This window comes from Astatotilapia calliptera, chromosome 17 (genome assembly GCF_900246225.1).
Source record: "Astatotilapia calliptera chromosome 17, fAstCal1.2, whole genome shotgun sequence".
In the NCBI taxonomy this organism is placed as follows: domain Eukaryota; kingdom Metazoa; phylum Chordata; class Actinopteri; order Cichliformes; family Cichlidae; genus Astatotilapia; species Astatotilapia calliptera.
Window position 1 is genome coordinate 37824874 of NC_039318.1, and position 21004 is coordinate 37845877.

The 21004-nt window shown below is 43.4% G+C and overlaps 1 protein-coding gene across 1 annotated transcript; it reads left to right on the forward strand.

Annotated features, from left to right (window-relative positions):
- The first annotated feature begins 1984 nt into the window (after window positions 1–1984).
- LOC113009663 (occludin) lies at window positions 1985–20046 on the forward strand. The gene is made up of 9 exons (XM_026148114.1): window positions 1985–2538; window positions 6130–6721; window positions 8764–8955; window positions 9336–9503; window positions 13242–13405; window positions 14846–15100; window positions 17142–17313; window positions 18326–18367; window positions 18498–20046. The coding sequence occupies exons 2-9, from the start codon at window positions 6143–6145 to the stop codon at window positions 18594–18596; spliced, it is 1671 nt and encodes a 556-aa protein (XP_026003899.1). The 5' UTR covers window positions 1985–2538; window positions 6130–6142; the 3' UTR covers window positions 18597–20046.
- Window positions 20047–21004: the final 958 nt, after the last annotated feature.

A 21004-nucleotide genomic window follows, 5' to 3' on the forward strand; every position in this document is an offset into this window, starting at 1 on the left:
GAGAGATAATTTATCCAAGCTAGTAAACAGGGAATTACAGTTCAGCTGAACTGGAAAAACTTCAGTGTCTTGCTGTTTCTAAAGGGACTGTAGTAATACTGGCAGCAAAGTGGAGCTTTTGTTTATGGATCAGTGGGTCTAACAGACAAGGTGTCTAATGGTGTTGGGGTCATACTGGTTCAGAGTGTCCCATCTTGCAGATGAGTCCCTCTGTGACTGACACCCAGTGGTTATCTGTGTTTTAAAGTCTTTAATGGACGCTGTCGAGAAAGAAAATATCAACCAGAAAAATACGTCTGATTTCAGGACACACACACACACACACACACACACACACACACACACACACACACACACACACACACACACTCTCTCTCTCTCTCTCTCTCTCTCTGCTTTTACAGAGTAATTATTTAGTGTCTGTGGCTGAAGCTCAGACCGGGACAGGGGTCCCTTGGACTGCTTTGAGGATGCGAGTACTTGTCAGAAGCAAACTCTTGATATGTTTGTATTTTGGGGAATGAGGTCTTTTTCTTGTTCTCAACATGTGAACATTCCCTACAGTAACAGGTGTGTGCAGGTCTGGCTCCCTGCAGGACTGCTTTGCTTAAACAGACTGGGATGTGTTGGGTTCAAACTCTACAAAACAGTCAGACGTGCTACCTCACACACAGAAAAACACAATTACTGTACAGGGACTAAATAACCTCTGATATGATGGCAGGTTTACATATATGTTGGATTTATGCTGATTTCTCTCAGATTTTCTCTCAGATTTGATGAATCTCGCTGATATATGAGTATATTTAGACATAATTTACTGATTGAGATTTAAAAGTAAAATCTGTACAGATAAAGCCAGGTAAGCCAGGCTACCATCAAGCTTATGAATATGTAATGCAATGCCTTACTGGAGGAGTTTAGGCTGCTGAATTCTATAATTATATTAAAATGTAGCTGCGTGACTGAGGATTAAAGTTACAGCTCTATTTACAAATGAAGCAGCCGATTGCAGCTACATGTCGTGGAGGATTTGGACGTGACTTGTGCTGTGCGGCACTAGAAGGGGAAATGTTTAAAAAAGACTGCAATGAAGAGTTTTTATTCCTGATTTAAAAGGAATGAAGTAAAACATTCCTCTCCACGTCTCCATTGTACTCTTAGCTGACCTGGCACTAGCAGTGTTTGTGGCACCGATCCAAGGAGGTGAACCTCTTGAACTTCACTCTTTTTGTGCACGTAAACACGAATGGTGACACCTTCCCGACTATTACAGTTTGCACCGCTTTGATCTTGTACGCTCTAGGAAACGAATAACCAAAAATCGATTGGTTGTGAGATGAAGTGAAGTAAAAACTGCACGAGACAAAGCGTGATGTGATCTTATTCTTTTAAAAGCAAGTGTTTGCCCCCCCCCCTCCCCCCAGAAGAAACAGGACATTTTGAATTATGCCATGAATCACAAAGCATTACACTAACATGAATCATGTCTATCACAGTGTTTTTCCCGGAGTGAAATACCAAAGGTTTATTTACAAGAACTCCTTCTTTAATCCTTGTTTATTAAGGTTCGTTGAGGATAACAGTGTAACAGAGCAGCATTAAAGTAAAAATACAGGGAATAAATGAGCAGTATTTGTTTATATGGCACTATCATCTCTATACTACTATCACTATTTTACTCTATCAGCTCGACTTATTAAAAACACCAGTTTTTTTCTCCATTTATTAATTTTATCAAACGGTATTAGAACTGCTGTGAAGTATCAGTGTTATTTAATATGAGTGTTTATGTGACAGTACACTGAACACATGTGTTGGCCCCCAACTGCAAACTTTTATTCTAATATTATATCTGACTTACTGTATAAACCTGTAAAAACTCCTCCAGCCAAATGAATGAATAAATACATAATTAAAGAGCACGTGCCAAAAATACAGCTTTTATTGAAAACAAATCCTAGCAAAAGTTTTAATTTGTATTTTTTCCCCTCTCGGTGTTATTTTCTAACTAGTGTAAACTTTTTACGGTCCCTCTTAAGCATCTACGCTGAAGCCGGTTTGTTGATGAGCTTTAAGAACTATATCGTCTAGCGGAAGACTATGCCTGCTTCCGTTTTTTTGAGCCCTTTTGTTGCTAAATGTTATTACTATGTGTCTGCTGCGAAAAACATTGCTTTCTAATAATGCGTGCGTCTGGTGTGTCGCCGTGCTAAGGCAGAAAGCGCGACCTCTTGCGGTTGAAAGGCGGCGGTGTAGCGCGGCGGGCCTCATCATCGCGGCGGACCAGCGGGACAAAGCACTTGTTCAGAGACCGCTCACTGCGCCTCTGTGCCGGGGACAGACGGCTGCTACAGACGGAGAAACCACTCCAGCGCTGCTTTCAGATAGAGGTTTACTTTAAACGGAGAAACGCATTTTTCTACGGGCGCTTTAGTTTCCCAAACAGCTTCACACTTGTAAAGGAAGGAGAGTTTTGACAGGAAATAAGGGCGGCCACTGGTCAAGTTTCTACCCCCCCCCCTTCGGCGACCTCAGGTAAGATAACCGTGAGGTGGATAGAGGTAATGCAGACTGTGACTTTTTTGCCTCTAAGAAGTGAGGTAACTTTCTTTAATGTCTCATAAAGTTGTTCATACTTGCCGCTGTTACAGCGAGTGTCGGGTTTACATTCGTTACTTCGACAGGTGGGCTAACGACCCCCGAGTCCTGCTAGCTAGCTTACGCTCGGTACATAAATCTGTTTAAAACTACCAGAATCCCTCTTGTTCGAAAGAGCGCAAAACCCCGCCTGTATTGATATCACGACGAGTATTTAGTTTGACGTAAAATAAATCACGGTTAAATCCAAAGTACTTGAAGCATGTAATCAGTGATGTATGTACCCAGGTTAGCGCTTATGAATATAAATACATGTGTGTGTGAAGTTGTGCTTTGGCCATGCAAAATACTGCACACCTTACAGCGCCTTGATCTTATCATCCTTCATATTTAAAGCAGAGCTACTCTAATGGCTGATCCGACTCTTAATGCAACCTTTATTAAGACCGTGTAAGCGTTGTAGACACCGGGGGTCTGTTGCTTACCTCCTGCTTCAGTTTGCCTACTTTTTCCTCAATCAGCTGGTTATTCTGTAAAGTCATTGTTGGAGGTCCGTGTGCCTGTCTTTGTGTCTCGGTCTGGCACGGGGAGGGTTTTAAAACCACCAGGTGAAACGCGTCCCTCAAGCTTTTTTCGTGTTAGAGCATTAAAAGAAAGCTGTGATTATTCCCCACAGATTTTATGGTGCAGCTTTGTCAGTGGGTGTTTTTGAGCAGGAAGTCTTGGCTGACTCCCGTGTGAGTGTGCCAGTGGGTCGCAGCCTACATCGGGCAGGGGTCTAATAGTTTTTGACAGATGTACGGCATGTGACTGTATAACTGGAATTCCTTCATGAGCGACGGATGATAGAGACTCTGTGTTGTAGTGGTGCTCAGACTGTGGCTGGTGGGCGTCTGACGTGACCTGTGACTTCGGTCCAAGCACTGCGCTCTCTGCCCAGCCTCAAAACGAGCCAGGCAACCCAGTGTTAGACAAACACGTACTGATACTGCTGTCGGTGTTGTACTACTCCTGCTACAGTAGTTACACTGTATCCAGGCCAGTACTGGGAGAAAAGGTCCCCAATAAGTAATCCCCATGTTTTTGTGGGCTATAACAATCATTGTGCTGCAGCTACAAACATCTTTCTTGTTCATGTACAAGCTCTCAATCTGAAGTAGTAATAGTAGTAGTAGTTTTATTATTTATTTAAAACAGAGTATTTTAAGTGTGTAGTGGCTTGTTGGCTGATTTCTTCCTGAGATGACCTGAGGTGCTCAGCTTTTGCTTGTGCAATCAAGTGGAAATTTTAGGGAGAAGCAATTAAATGTGAGGTAGAAGTCACGCAGTCAGAGCTGAGTGGTGTGGACATACAGAAATTATTTTACTGCTACAATATAACCTGCATTATTACCATTGCATTAATAATATCCTACAGCACTGATATTGCATTAAAGATGTTTATTAAAGCTATTGCCACCATATTAACCTTTTTATTACATATAATTATTTTATACACATTGCATGTTTGTGCTCATTCAGAGTTGATGCTCAGTCTATTAAAGAAGGTTTTAAGCTTTGTGAAGCGCTGTGTCTTCACAATCTATTGTGTAGGTGACTTGGAGCACAGAAGGATAAACAGCGTACACGCTTACAAACACATATAATCCTGTCAGGCCAAAGGCCCCAAATTCATTTAGCTTCTAACTGCATTTCAGTTTGCTTGGTAACAGATGACAGAAGACCAGTCAAGAAAGGACAAGCCCTCTAGACCATCTAGGCTTTAAATTTATTGCCATGTATGGAAGGTGTTATAGGAAGAGGAACTTCGGTGTCTGTTTTAGCCATCTAACATGTACCATTTACTGTAATCAATGTATTTGATCTGTAATCGACGTGAGAAGGGGCGTTAACCCCGATGTTATAAAAGCATTTTCAAGTGCATTCTTAGGAGGAGACGTGTGCTGATGTGATGCTGCAGACTTCTTCTCCTGTGTTCATTCAAACTCATTGTTTGATTGCATCTTCTGGGCCTCTGTTGGTTTGTTTCATTGCTCAACATTTATTGAGTTGAGGACAGTGGGCTGCTGTAAAAAGCTAAATTACCGATATAAACAAACGCAGTAGCAGGAACTAAACGAGCACCCAGCTGAGAATAAAGGACATGCTCATCCACCTGTACCCCCCTCTTTCTGTTTTTCTGTTTTCTGCCTCCGTCCGTGCAGGAGCAGCACAGAGGAGCCCTTGTTTGATCGTCCCCGGACACTGCCCCAATTTCTTTCTCTCTCTCTCTCTAACTTTGGTTTCATAGCAACACTGCTCCCGTGACGGGCAGCCTTGACTTCTTGCCCTCCTGCTCCTGAAACAAAGACAAGAAGTTATGGAGGGCAGGAGAGAAGCGGGGGAGAGAGTTAAGAGACAGGGCAATTGTATGGGGGTTGAAGGACACGGAGGACCGAGGGAGGGTATAATGGGAAGGTGTCTGAGATGGAGGCTCTGAGGCGAGACCTCTTCTTCCATTGTGTTCACCCGAGTCCCATAAAAGAGAGCAAGAGTTATGACACTGTGGGCAGTGCCAGGGACTGTGTCTCTCTCTGTGTGTCTAAACTTCTGAATGACTCGGCATCTTAGGCTTTTCCTTCTTTTTTTTTTTTTAATTACCAATAACCCCCCCGAAACATCTCAGCACAGAAACGGAGTAAGAAAAATGTCAAACATGCTCTTCCACCGGCTCTGTACGTGTGTCTACATGCTGTTTTAAATGAAACTTGAGATCCGGTTACACTTTATTTGTTGAATGACAATGCTAACTAATGAGTTGCAGGTGTAACGCTTTGTTATACTCGTATTTACACCACACACAGAGAGAGCACGGTTTTCAGTAACATAAAGGTAACGGAGGCCTCGAGGTCTTCTGCAGGAAAGCTGTTTACGTGCCTTTCAGTGAAACGTGTTGGCCTCCCACTCCCTGTACAGCTCGGCGTTAGAAGAATGGGGATTGTTATGTCGTAAACTGCGGCCTTGCAAATCTCTGTGTAGCAGAAAAATGTTTAGCTGGATACTGAGATGTGAAATATTCAAATTGTGGACATCGTGAGGCTAGAGACACTTCCACAGCCTGTAAAGAGGCAGAAAGGAAAGTATTGTTGTTTGGATGCTCTCCCTGTCCTGGTACTGACGTCTCCGTACTGATTCTGACTCGGCTGCTTCACAGACCTCATAACTGCGGCTATTCCTCTCATTTTTTTCTCTGTGTGTCTTTTTCTATGTGATCTGTCCAAGACGTGATTTTCTCAGCCAAACAGGAGAAAACTGGATAAACAAAGCTTAGTTGTGCCATCATAAAACGCACTCCCTTGTAAATGGTAAAACATTTACACTGTCCTCGTTTGCTAGTCACACCTAGTTTTCCCGTATCTGCTCATGTAGCGTTGCTCATATCAGTTCAGCTGAAACGCAGCTCAGGACGGCTCCTCCCGCCTGTGCGCCGTACATGTTGATCTCTCGGTTGCTGACGGACTTTTTGTGTGTTTCTCTTTACACTTTCAGACGTCTTTGAGCGATGTTTGACAAACAGCATTACGAGAGTCCGCCGGTCTACAGTCCCCCTTTCACCCCTCCACCCAACAATGGCTTTGGGCCTGCGGCGAGCTTCCATGGCCCTCAGAGCGACTACAACGTGTACCCACCTCCACCAGGATCCTACTACATGGAGGACAAGCCGCAGCACTTCTACAAATGGCTGTCACCTCCTGGGATCGTCAAAGCCATGATGGTCACAGTCATAGTGCTGTGTTTGGCGATATTCGCCTGTGTGGCTTCCACGCTCATGTGGGATATCCAGTACGGGTACGGCTCGGGAATGGGTTACTACGGTTCTGGGATGGGCTACGGCAGCGGCTACATTGGAGGCAGCTACGGCTCGGGCTACGGTGGTTACGGCGGATACGGAAACTACTACGGCTCCGGCTCCTACATTTCTCCTTACTCGGCCAAAGCTGCTATGATTGCCATGGCAGCCATTAACTTCGTAGGAGCACTGGCCTTCTTCATTGCCAGCTTCTCTAAAACCAACGCAGTCCGCAGCAGAAAGTACTTCCTGGCTGTCTTGATATCCAGCGTTTTGATGGCTGCCCTGCAGGTAAAACTGCTTTTAATTTCCCATGTGCTCTTTTTTTATTAACACACACAGAGAGGAGTGCAAGTACTTTGGTGAGTGATCTTCTGAAAGCATAATATTCATGTGAAAATTATGTTTCTCAACACTTTATTTGTCTCCTCAGTGTTTGCCAGGTTGTGCTATCATAACACTGTAAAATATGGGAGTGGCAAATAATCAGTAAAGCAAAGAAGTCTCGACAAATTCAAACTAGACAAGGTACAAAACTAAATAAAAACACCTTTGCTGGACAGTTTTAAAGCTGTAAATATATTTTTACTAATTTTCTGGAGATAATAGAAGAGAACCTTCATCTGATGGAGCCAACTCTGACTCTGTGCTTCTGCATCACTGAGGAGACTGAAACACAGGAGCCCTGTACTTTAAATAAGTCAATTATTTACAAAAGCTAGCATAACACGGTGAATAATGTACCTGAGCACTCAAAGTGCTTTACACAGCATGCCTCATTCACACAGGTGCTTTCTGTGTAGCGTTCACACACATTTACACTCCGATGGATGCAGAGAGCAACTTGAGGTCAGTATCAAGGATATTTGGCATGCAGACTGCAGCAGCCAGGGATCAAACCACCAACCTTCCAGTTATTCGATGACCCGCTCTGCCTCCTGAGCTACAGCCACCCCAACGTGACCCGAGCTCCCTCATAAACCTCCCATTTAGGACAAAACCTTTTGTAGTCGTTCTCATCAGCTGTTTGACAAAAATCCCCAACTCCCCTGCCGAAAGAGCTCAACTTTATCATCATGCAGCTAAAATAATTTTAGCTCAAGACATATACTTAAACTGTTGTTGCACAGACAGTAAAGCTTAAAGGGAAATTAATTTACAGTCATCACTGAATCTCTCACACACACACACACACACACACACACACACACACACACACACACACACACACACACACACACACACACCATGTTTTCATATCTTTGTGGGGACATGTCATTAACACAATGCTTTCCCTAGCCCCTGACCCTAACCCTGACCCTGAGCCTGACCCTGAGCCTGAGCCTAACCTAACTGTAACCCTGACTCGAAAACCACATTTTGAGCCTCAAAAATGTCTTCAGACTCGTGGGGATTTTGGTCCCCACAAAAATATGAATAGAGGGAAACACAAACAGATTGTTTAGCTTCTGAGTTTAAGTTTGTAATATTGGGCCTGTAGACGGTGTCGTTGTCCACTGCAAACAGCTGATAGTCGTTGTGGTACCGAGCTCAGTGATGTAATGATATAATAAGTCACATGCACAGATACGTACATGGACAGCAAGCATGTCTGTGAGAGCTCTGCTCTTTCAGGTTAATTCAGGTGGATAGTAAACTGGAACTCCATTAGGATAATAAAGTGTATTTTTAACATAATCATATCATCATCAGTATTTTCCTGCAAGCTTCCCATCTCACACCTACGCCGACAGTCAAAACTGGGATCGCCTTTCTTTGTTATGAATAGTATTTAAATTTGGATGTTTTCTAAAACCCGAAATACCAGAAACATAATTTGAAGCCGAATACTTCTACTCTTCGCTCTGTTGGACCGCTGCATACAGATGTTAATCCAGCACACCATTACGTTTATTGAGCTCAGTGTACAGAGCACGACTCTGGAGCCAGTGTGAAAAGAGAGAGTCTGACTTTCTGTGCTGACCTGGAAGCTTTCACTGTGATGATTCATTCATTTACTGTTAACATAAATGTTTGTTTTTTAAAAATGATTCCACTTGATTTGACTATTAAATACATACTTATGAAAGCCAGAGAGCCAGTGAACATTTGTTAGTCCAACGTGGAAGGTGTCTGTCTCCTCCTTGTACTGTGGCCTTTGGACTCACAATGTGTTCTCCACACATGTGATAAGATTGCTGCTGACTGTTTGCCATCATGTAATCTGATGCTGCTGCCTCTGAAACGCCTCTTTCACTAATCAGCCCTCAGATGTCACATGTGTCTTTACTCTTACACTAAATATGTCGGTGCACTGTTTCTGTGTCTTTCAGGGCATCATAAACATCGTCTACATCGTGGGGGTAAACCCCATGGCCCAGAGCTCCTCCAGTATGATGTACAATCCAATGCTCATGATGTGCCAGAATCTTTACCAGACCAGTTACTCGCAGATGGGAGGAGTGGGAGGCTTCCCCATGTACAACCAGTACCTGTACCATTACTGCTTTGTGGACCCACAGGAGGTCTGTAGCTATATTAAATGAAGGATTTGTTTCCAGGATTATTTAATGATGACGCTGCCCGATGAACCTGTTTATTCTGAAATGGTAAAAAGTCTGCGAGAGGTTTTCTTGATTGATTTGTTTTTTGATTATTTCTGTGTTTATCAGCCGTTTATTAAAAGTGAAAATGGTAACGACTTCAGTTGTTTTCTGTTATCTGCTTGTTAAAACCTGTTCAAACTGTGGTGTAAGTGAGATTTCCTTCTCACATTAGTTCTGTGCAGCACTGTGACTCGTAATGTTGCCACACATTTGTACTTTTTGTACCGGGATAAACCAACTTTATCTCGGCGCTTATCTCTTTCGTGATGTACTCAGACTCATATTCTTGTCGTTACCAGGGAATTGCAATGGCATGTGGATTCCTGGTTGTCATCGCCTTGAGTGTTGCTGCTTTCTTCGCTCAGAGGACAAGAGGGAAGATCTGGCGCTACGGCAAACCGAATATTTACTGGGAAGAGCCTCTTGTTGGTGGGAAGGCCTCAGAGGGCAGAGATGTAGAGGACTGGGTAAGAGACAACAGGATGGCGGACACAGTTTAATAAGGTTTAAATGGAGGATTTAAAAAACTAAATCACATTTCCTTCCTGCATTCCTGCATTTCCTTTGCCCCAAACTAGCCTAGAGTCTATGCATGCAGAGCTTGGAGTCAAGTGAGCAGGGTCACGCAGAGTTTAAATCCAGCCTCAGGTGGAGCACAGTAATCACGACAGATTTGATAAGATGATGAAATGCTCAACCACAGCGGGGTTTGTTTTGTGTCTTTTGCATAAACGATTAAGCCGACTTGCTTTACCTCTCTGTCACAAATAATGTGATTTGTTGCTAAATGGCAGCGAAGTAGGTGAGCAGGCAGCTGCCAGTGAGGTAATCTTCTTGTGTAGATAGTCATCAGTGATAATGACAGGTAGGCGATTGTGGTGACCTGTAAATAGCCAAGCAGAGACTTGCACATACCCTATTTTAGTCTGTTGATTACCCCTGCTGTTTGTAACATATAACTTGCGTCGAGAGACAGTTGATTGGTGTTGATCGCCAGTTTACTTCTCTCATATGCTTTTATTGCCTGGCTTTATGAGTTCACAGTCCGAGAGGAGTTTCATGTGTGATGTTGTGAAAGGTTCAGCAGGGAAACAGTAACGCTAACGCTAACGTTTCCTCTGACCGAGTCACTTTGTTCAGGGTCAGGATGATAGCAATCGGTGATTGTTTGCAAATGGCCTACAACCTGGTTTCAGTCTGAATAATCATTAACCACCCGAGGAGATGGTAAGCAGGCAGGTGGTTTGCCTCTGTGTTTTTCTAAAAGTCAACAGCCTTTCAGTCATGTAGGACCAGGAACTGAAATGTGGGAGCGCTGTGTAAGAGATTTAATTATAGTTCGTAACCAGCCGTAACAGGATAGTCTGATGAATTAAGGATGTAGAGAAACGTGCACTTTTATCTAAGAAATGTTTTCAGTCACGTAATGTACTGCAGGTTTCCGGCACAGCACCTCATCACACTAATGGTCTTTATTTCCTGTTCCCATCTAGTGTTTGTTCAAACATCATCCACTCGAATGTCAGAAACGCAGATAAATATACAAACATGGCACATAGCAGATACATGCCAGCTACAAAAGAAAGAAACCCAGATTAATTATGATTAAACAGGGCACAGTGGTTCACACTGTTGCCTCATAGCGAGAAGGTCCTGGGTTCAATTCCACCATCAGGCCTTTCTGTGTGGCGTTTGCATGTTCTCCGCTGCATCCTCCCTCTCGCCCTAAGACAGCTGACGCAGGCCGCACAACCAAAACTAAGACTGCTACATTCTCGCCTAATATCATTTGATTACACCGGTGTGTCGAAGGACGCTGGGAGTCACAGTGTAGCTCTTGCAAAGATACCTGAAGTTCCACCAAACAGACGTGTTGTACTGGTGAATGATATAGAGCCGTTTGTTGTTGAGAGAGCTCGTCCTTCCCGAGAGTGTAACATAGCGCGCAGAGGTGTACAGGCAGGGCGGAGTGAATGAGAAGAGCCCACAGTGACTAGCACTGCTGCCTAATAATGGAGCACAGTGAAGTCATCAAGCTCGTTGCAGGAGCAGTAATGAAGTCTCTTCACTAGAACAAATTTCTCCGAGAAGTCAAAACACCAAAGTATATTTTTAGTCACAGAAGAGTTTGTACAGTCAGAAAGATGAATCTTAGAGGATTTAATGATCAGTGGGAGCAGATAATTATACGTTTACAACATATATGATCTGTAGTCTGTGCGTCAAACTTCCTGCATGAAGACTGCGCTCTACATGAAGCACATCGGCCAGCGTGTGCCAGTGGCTTTCTCCTGTCCTTACGTTCATTATATTACTATCATTATGATGATCACAGCCAGTCACATTCACACTGCAGGCTTTTTTTATTACTTTGTTGACACACTACCTGCGTCGCTGCCACAGAATGAGTCATCGGCCTCGTTTGGCTCCTTTAAGCACCAGGCGAGTGACAGTCTAAGGCTGTGGTCGGTCTGAGATTGGACCCGTCTCTGTTGTTGAGCTCAGGGAGGCCTGGCTCGCTCTGATGACCTCACACACAAGCTGCATTCAGCTGGCCCGAGGTGGTGCGCTGCATTGTGTGTGCTGCATGAGGTCATCAGAGTCGGTTCCTGCAGGGCTGTCTGCAGCATCCTGAGCTGCTTCACAGTTAGAAAATGTTCTGTCAGGACATTAAGCAGCGTGAACTCAACATTATAATGAGAAAATATTGGTGAGTTGGAGAGCAAAGAATCGGTTACTCTTCCACATTTTCACCTCGTGTCTGAGTAGTTAAATCTCTGATTAGTCACTGCTCTAACAAGTTTCTGTAAAGACCATCATCTCTACTTAATTACCTCAAATAAAAGGTTTATAAAGTTATGCAAGCCGACCTTTCCCGGCTGACACAGACACATCTCCTGATTTTCTGCTTTTAAGCCTTAAGAGTCTCCATCAAGACTCTGTTTCTTTGTCTATGCCCCCTAATTCCTTCCTTTGTTGACATGCACTTATGCCTCATTTATACTGCTGCTCCATGGGTCAGCGCCTCCTCATCAACATCCAACATTGCCTGCGAGCCATTTTTTTAATCTTCCTGTCAATCTTTGCCTCCTGGCTTTGCTTCAGCAGGCCCAGCACTCTCAGACATTCTTACTGTGCTTGCGCTCACAGCCGCTGTGCTTCTCACTGAGAGGACATTGTTGAGATTCTTCCAACAGGATTCTCCTGCAGCTGCACGAAGCCCTGCTCGCCCCCACCCAAGCGCTCCACCCAGTGTGATTATTGTTTTTTAGGGGCAAGGCTGATGTTTAGCTCTCAGGAATTTAGCGATGTACCACCTAGAGAGCGGAAAACCTGGTCGATGTTATCACAGGAGTAGAGCTGTGTACGGTGGTTGGTTAGTAAACCCTCGGTGCGAGGTAGTAGAGATAGTAGAGCGCGTTTCAAGGCCTTTGTTCGCAGGTCTAATCATTGATACACTTAGTGGCTTAAACACTGACCGACCCTGAGGCCTTCACTGTGAGGAAAGCCGTCATGCTGTCACCTGACCTCACAGGAAGGACTTGGAAATACAGGGAAACGTTTCGACTCCTTTTGTTTAACGACAGACAGGAAGGGCAGATCCGTTCCAGGTGTCCGTGAAGACGTGAGAGAGTAGAAAGAAGTGAAGCATTGCTGTGTATGTCATTCACTGCTTTAGGTTTTAAGGATCAGAAACAGGCGTCAGTAAAACAAACAGTATTTTATTGCAGTCTGAAAGAATTGGTTTATTTTTGGTTAGGCTTAGTTTTGATTTATAATTCACCTCCTGTAGCTCTCCTTTGTTTTTGCTCTCCTGAGCTTTTCGTGCACTGCGAGCCGAGCTGCTCAGTGTGGAGTTGGATTGCAAAGTGCAATTTTATGCCTGACTGCTCACTCAGACTTAAAGTACTAATTACTAAACTTTTTCCTTCATCTCGTTCTCTGTGTCTTTAAAAGCCATCATTGAAGCCAACGCTTTCCTTTATCACTTTCTACTTTAGTATATTTCACTGCTTCAAAGCTTTTGCTAAGTAGAACTAGTAAATATTACGAATGGCACAAAACAAATTCCCAGTAGATGGTTTTGGTGCATCCGATGTGTCAGAGGAGAAACGAGGCCGTGTGCTGGTCTGGTCTTTGAGTGTGTCAGCTGTTTGTTTGCATCTGCTGAACCTGCTCTCTCTGCTTTTTCCGTCCTGCTGAAGGTGAACAATGTGGAGGAAAGCCGGAGTGTTCAGGATGCCCCGACCCTGCTGGTGTCAGAGAAGGGAGGCGGGCCGCTTAACGCCTCAGTTAACAGCGTCGTCTCCTACCCCCCACCCAAGGTGGAGAGCAGCTCCTACAATGACGATGCGTACGACAACAATGAGTAGGTGGTTCACTTTTCTTTGAATACTTATCTCAACACCGTGAGCTTGCAGATATTTGTCTGGCGTGTATAGTATATACTCTGTATTATTATTATTGTAGATTGTTATTCTTTTTACACAATCCCAGAACCACAGAACTGTTTCGTGCTTCCTGATTTGTGTCACTTCAGTCAGCTGTGTGAGATCACTAATAAGAACACACACTTTACCCTGAGCTCAGGACTTATCATTGAACATATTTATTGTATCAGAGGAAGAGAAAAGAAATAGATTGTTACAAAATATCTTTGCCACAGATTCTTTGGCTCAATGATGCAGAATTAATCTGTTTATATTTTCCTCTTCACATACATATATATGTGTATATGTATGTGTATATATATGTATGTGTATATATATATATATGTGTATATATATATATATGTGTATATATATATGTATGTGTATATATATATATGACTGTGCTGTTAACAGCACAAAATACACACACTTTACGCTGAGTCGATGTGGTTCAAAGTGCAGATTTTCCTCACAAGGCAAACAGAACCTGTGTTTGATAAGCAGCAGAGATGCAGTGTGCACAGTTGTTTTTTAGGAGCTTGTAATATCTGTGCCATTGGATTTGGATTCCTCCACAAATCCCCACAAACCCATAAAATTGAATGTGTCTCTCGTTCTCATTATTAAAGAGCTGTAGCTGCTTCCTGGTCACTGAGAGCCTCCATACGGCACAGAGTCAGATTGTAGATATGAGCAGCAATAATCATAAATGGGTTAGTAAAGGTCTACCTTTGCCTTCCTCCATATGGCGTCTGCCCGGGGCATTTAGGAGCACTCTTTTATTATTGTGATTATAATGTCGTTAGAGCTTTTTAATCTTTGGTTAAATATTTTTAAAATGTTCGACTACACCTTTCTGCACTGTGAAAACTAAAAAAGCTAAAGGAAGCTGAGGGAAAAGGAAACAGGGTGGCAGCACACGCGATCGTCTTTTTTGCAGTAACTCTGGGTCATATTGCACGATGAAAACAGTCTGCTTTTTTAAATCTTAGCCTCATAATGCAAAGTTCCCTCCCCAAATCTCTTTTACATGTAATTCCAGTCTAGCTGCATAATGTAAGAAAGTAGTATCGATCATTAAATCAGAGATCAACATGGAAAAACTCTGCTGACGTTATCGATTGGTTTTGTCTGTTTCGTGTGCTCCTATCTGCAGCGTCAAGCACGTTATGGTTTAAACGCTGCTGATCTTTTCCATGTGTGGGATGATGTTTGCCATTACTGTTTCCCAAACTGATGAAAAACACAAATGCAAAAATCTCCTTGGTGAAAAACAAAAAGCTCCGAGCTCTAAGCTCTTCTAAACTTATAATCATTACCCCCTCGGGGGGGTAAGCCCGTGAAAGAAGAAGCCGCGTTCTCATGTCTTTTTTCTGCAGGTACTCTGAACGGACAAACAGCCGACCATTGGTCACAGCACACCTCACTCAACAGAGCCATGATGTGGACATTTTCTTCCACAGCGGGGGGACCAGCTCGAGCCCCTCAGAAGAGACGGGCGGAGGCCGCAAACCCTCCGCAAACAGGGGCAAGAGGCGCAGACGTAACCCAGAACTGGACGAGTCTCAGTATGACACGGAGTACACCACGGGAGGAGAGACGGGCAATGAACTGGATGCAGAAGAATTGGAGAGGTGAGAAATAATCTTCCACTTTATCTGTGAGCTGCTCACTCACAGTCTGGATTAGAGAAGAAAATGTCATTAGGCAAAAAACTCAGGATGGGGATTGCAGCCGAATGCTGTCGTGCCCTCGGGACCTGACCTATATTCTCTGACACGACTTAATTCCTAAGCTCAGAAGACCATGCACAGTACCTTCATTTAGGGAAAGTGCAGGGAGAACATCTCTTGATTTGAAACATGTACGTTTAAAATGGTAAAGTTACAGACACTCAAAGGACGAGAGGCCACGGCGTTTCCCTCGCTCTGTCCAGGAGAGCAGTTAATCCTCTAAAGCATGCCGCCTCACATGAGCTGTACTCGGCCATAATTAGAGAAGTGGGACAAAGGTACAAGGTCCATTATAGAGACAGGAAATTTACACTGTGCATGGTTACATTTATTCACACTTTCAGTATCCCAGAGGGAGACATTTAAAGTTGAACTCGCCACAGCTGAACTTTCAGTGTTTCTGTGCTGAAGGAATATCAGTCATTCTTTTATGCTGGCTTTGATCACTTGGCCTGGACGCTGAGCAGCAGCTCACCTTTTGCATGAAAGAAAGGGCGTGAGCGCTTTACACCTTTAATGGCCTTAGGGCTGCCACAAACGATTATTTTGATAGTCGACTAGTCACTGATTATTTTTTGCGATTACTCGATTAATCAGATCATCATCCACTGGACATAAAACGTACAGCTTATTGCACCAGCAGCATCTGCTCTTATATAACTATCATTAGCTTACAGCTTGAAGTGTTTAAGGTCTGTGCTAACTAAAAATAAAGACAAGATGATAGTTTATTAAATTTTAATGAAATTTGCAGATTGTTTCGGTGAAGTTTAATAAACTCCTTGCTATCTAAACTATAACAGCATCTCACACTTCTGATAATCAGCTGTCTGCTTGATGTTTATTCAGCTGTGTAAAAACTATAACTTTAATCTCAGACAAACCGATTTACTCAGGAACAAATAAAATACTGAAAAAAGCCAAACAATAACATTTTAAGTTATCTAAGTGACTCATATATCATGTTTAACCTGAGTAGTGAAAGACGGCGGTGGGTTTGAAAACGATTTGCCGGGAGTCCGGTGTTCTCACGGCTCTAGTTAGCCTAGCCCCCGGCTAACTATCGAGCTAGTGGGTAACAGACATCTCTGAAAACGTCGGAGCGCTTTTGAAAATATGTGGTGTCCTGATAAACTGAGCAGATATTTGAGGTTTACACAGCTACATTCTCGCCTGAAAATATGTTAAACGTTTATTTTGTGACCCAGAAAGAGTAATAAGAGTAATATTAAAACTAACTAGCTGCCGCCATTGTTATAAACTGAGCTGGGCCGCGCTATGAATTCTGGGACACAGCTTCTTCTTCTTCGGGGTTTAACGGCAGCTGGTATCCTTGTACATGCAGTGCTGCCATCTTCTGTTTCAGTCCGTTATTACACTCTTAAATCCTGCTACTGATTCCTGCGTCTTTTGTGATCTTACAAAGCTTCAAACGACGCGTCGACTATTAAATCAGTCGTGGACGATTTTGATAGTCGACTAATCGTGGCAGCCCTAATTGGTCTCCTGATGCTGGCTCTGTTTCAGGATCCAGTTTAAAATGTCAGCACTTGTCTTAATGGTTTGGCGGCACCTTATTAAACTATCACGACACTGAGGTCTGTGAGCCAGCTGCTCTTGGATATTCCTAGATCCAGATTCAGTTCTAGTTGAGCTGGATTTTATTATAGAAAAAGCATTGTTTTACTTAGTTTTATTTAATGATTTTTAGCGTATATTTGCAGTTGATTTAGTGACTGTTATTATGGTGCATATGCTTATAAGCTGGTTGTTTTAAATGTGCTGTAGAAGTAAACGTTTACTTGACTGATGGAGTTGATAACTCTGCATTTTGATTGGTCGAGATTTATTTGCAATGCTGATGTTTGTCTTTCTTTCCTTTGCTGTCTCTCCATCACTCATTCCTCTGCACCACCTGCCTCCCTTCATTCTTTTCCTCCAGCATGTACCCAGAGATAACATCGGATGATCAGCGACACGATTATAAGAGAGAGTTTGACGCCGACCTTCGGGAGTACAAGCGGCTGTGTGCTGAGATGGACGACATTAACGACCAGTTGAACAAGCTCAGCCGGCAGCTGGACACGCTGGACGACACCTCAGCCAAATACCAGGTGAGATGAAACCTCTCCTCAGAAAGTCACGACACGGCTGAGCTGCACGAGCCTGGACACGGAAAGGACACTAAAGCAGGATCATAGAGAAGCTCCCTCTCAGTGGAACTCCTTTCACATAATAAATCATCGAATTTCCCAGAGGAACCCACCCGAGGGATTAATAAAGTTCTATCTTATCTTAAATACGATCCTGGATCTGCAAAGACGACAAAACAAACATTTACATTTGTTCTATATTTGACGTATTTATTGTGTTTGTCACTTAAAAAACTGCGATGATAAAGTCCGCCTTGGTACCTACTCGGATCGACTCGCCAAAGTTTTCAGGGTTTTCCATCAGGTCATCGTACCTGCGATCCGAGCAGGTACTAAAATGTGATGTCGTCAGACTGCACGCCACTGATTGGCTGGTCAGTGGCGTTATTTGCAGAGTCACGAGTTGCGTTCCCCGAGCGTGACGAGGAGCCACACAGACTAACCCGGAGTTTATATCGTCGCCTCAACGTTCGTGACGCATACTAATTACGCAGTCGGATGCGTTGCTATAACAACGATCATGCACATTAGCTGGTTTTCAGTTGTAATGGAAAACCAGTCGATCCGAGTAGATACTAATGGAAAAGCGTCTATATTAAGCTCCGAGAGTCACACGCAGGAGCTTTTTCCATCATTGCTCGTTGGCTTTTAGAAGCTGATCGGTCCCCCGCTGTTATAAATATACTAACCTTTCTGAGAATTGTTACAGGGAGTTATGCTAATATCAGAGTTTTCCATTAACTGTCAGTTTTTGTACAGTTCATTTCTCGGATCACAACTCCAACCTGTCTGACTTTGTAGAGTCTCTCGACTTGGCCTTTATCGAGGGTGAAGAGTGACTCAGAGCCACTGTGTTAAAAAAGTCATTGCTTATTAAGCTCTCTGTGCATAAAAGACACAAAATGTGAGCTTTAATGTTTCCTTTGTGTATGACGATCACACCAAACCTTATAACCTCTGTGTTATTCCCCAGATTGTAGCTGAGGAATATAACCAGCTGAAGGACCTGAAGCAGGTGAGGAGACATATCAGGCATTTTTTATTAACTCACCTAAAACAAACATTATTTATTATTATTAAAGACCTTTGACCCAAACCTGTGTGGAGTTTCTGTTTTAACGGGCTTTTCTGTGCTGCGTCTGCAGACGTCCGACTACCAGGCTAAGAAGACAGAGTGCCGCCGGCTGAGACACAAACTGTTCCACATCAAACGCATGGTGAAGGACTATGACAAGAACCACTGAGCACCCACTCTCCCCACAGCACACGATACACTCCAACATGCCACAAAGACTCTGTGACCTGCTGAGACCAAAGTTAAAGGACACACTCACGCTCACACACACACGGGGAACACGCTGCAAGTTTAATGATCTACTGTAAACAAATAATCGCTGATTTTGGGAGAGAATGAGGGGAGGAGCCTCCGGCCTGTTTGGCCTCAGTGCTTGCAGGGTACGGCTACTCCTGAGGATCAAAGGCTGCGGTTGGAGAGAGGCGGTTTGAAGGTCACCTAATAATTAGTCGCCCGAGGTAACGCTTTGCTCGCTTTTCTGCGTTTGCTCTCCGATAGGCGACTTTTCTTTGTTTTTTCCTCCACAGATAAGAGTCGGTGATGTTGTAGGTGAGCAAACACGCAGCCTCTGTGTGGCCAACGAACATTAGCTGAGGGTTTCTCACGTCGGCGTTCGTAACGACCTTAAATGTGGCTGAACTTAACAGCTTTCTTTTACCGTTTTTTTGCTTTTGTCGACACTGAGATTTTTATATTTTTTTACAGATGTTGTGACACCAAAACTGGCCAACAGGCTGTGTGTGGCAGTGTTGTATTGTGCGTTCTTTTAACGAGTCGTGCTCTTCGTATATATCAGAACAAATTTACAGTTGGTCTCTAAAACCTGGAGATTCATTCGTGCTTGTACATACTGTAGGCTCATAGTTGTGTGTTTAAACTATGCAAATTAGTCAAATTAACCACAGTGTCTGTATGTTTTCATCACACTCCTGAAAAACCCGCCTCGCTGTTTCTTTCGATAAGCTGAACTCATTTGATTCTTTGCCAATGAAAACGAGCTTTAATCCTCAGCGTTTGTGAAAATCTACTGTACACCTTAAATTCATGTAGACTCGCTTGTGATTCGTCTTGCATTTGTATTTTTATGAAGAACATTGTTGTCATTTTAAAAACCATTTGCGAGCCATTTATTTTTGTAAGAATTTATTTTCTTTGACGCTATTATAAAAAGACCATTTTTGTAACTGTGTACCTCCATAAATGATGTTGTCTAAAAAGTATTGAATTTAGTGAATAATAAACATTTCTAATTCTCTATTTGCTCTGGAGTGCATGTGCAGCGAGTTGCCAGCAGGGGGAGCAGGAGCGCTGCTGATGCAGCAGTCAGTGAGACTAATGTGAGCTAATACTGCCCTCTGGTGGTGCGTTTCTGTACTTCCCTGCTTCAGGTTTTAGTCAGATTTTTATTTCTGTTTCAAACTTTTCTCCACTTCTCTGCCGCCTGCTGGAAATCAGCTTCTGGCCCAATTGATCCTAATCCGTTCCTATCATAAAGATTGGCTGTTGATCCATCAACAATCCTTCAGTTTCAATATTTTTACCTTGTGACACGGCGCTCCAGCATGCTGGAAATTGCTTAGGCTACGTTCACACTGCAGGTCTTAATGCTCAATTCTGATTTTTTGATCAAATCTGATTTTTTTTTGTCTGCTCGTTCACACGATAAATAAAATGCGACAGCAAACGCGCTCTATTGTGAACGCTCAAAGCGCCCGCATGCATAAAAGAAGACGTCACACACAACGCGCTCTGTTTAGACCCAGACCAAACAGTATTGTGTGACTGATGGCCCTTAATATAAAGACTTGTTTCGGACTTTACGTTTCCCAATTTTGCTTTAAGTTATAAAGTTATTGTGTTATCTACATTTGGCCTAATAATGATCCTTATTGCTGTTTTAGAGGAGCGCTGCTTCAAAGGATAGCTGCAGATTTCTGTCAGAATCTGCAGGTTATACAAAACAAGGAAAATGTTCATGTTTCTCCAACGTTTTCTTCCCAACAGTTTCACTGACATCTACACGGGATGGCCAGGAAGCGTTCGCGATGTCGGGCGCTGATAATCAGCGTCTGTCTTGTGTCGGTGATGTAAAAGACGGATTTAATGCGACATGACCATCAAACAGCAGCCGCTTTCTAAAACATCAGATATGTATCGGCTTCAGGACCACATACGAAAGTGACCCAGGTCGGATTTGAAAATATTGGATTTGTGCCGTTCACGTTGTCACACCATGATCGGATAGATGGTCGCACAGGGTCAGAAAAGTCGGATTTGATGCGCTTTCACCTGCAGTGTGAACGTAGCCTTAGACTGTCACCGTTCTAAAGGAGGATGTTTTTAGTCCCTAATAAGCAACTGGCTTGGAGGACTGATAAGACTGGAATAGATCACTTATCACTCGGGCTTTGGCCCACGAGCTGATAAATACCGACTCTTGTCCTGTGACTCTGCACACGATCGCAGGAAGATGTAAGACTGAAGCGACAACGGACACAAAGTCTGGTCACGGCTGCACGTTGTAACTTTTGTCACCAGAGCAACTATGTACTCGTCACCAACACTACTAAGGTTTGT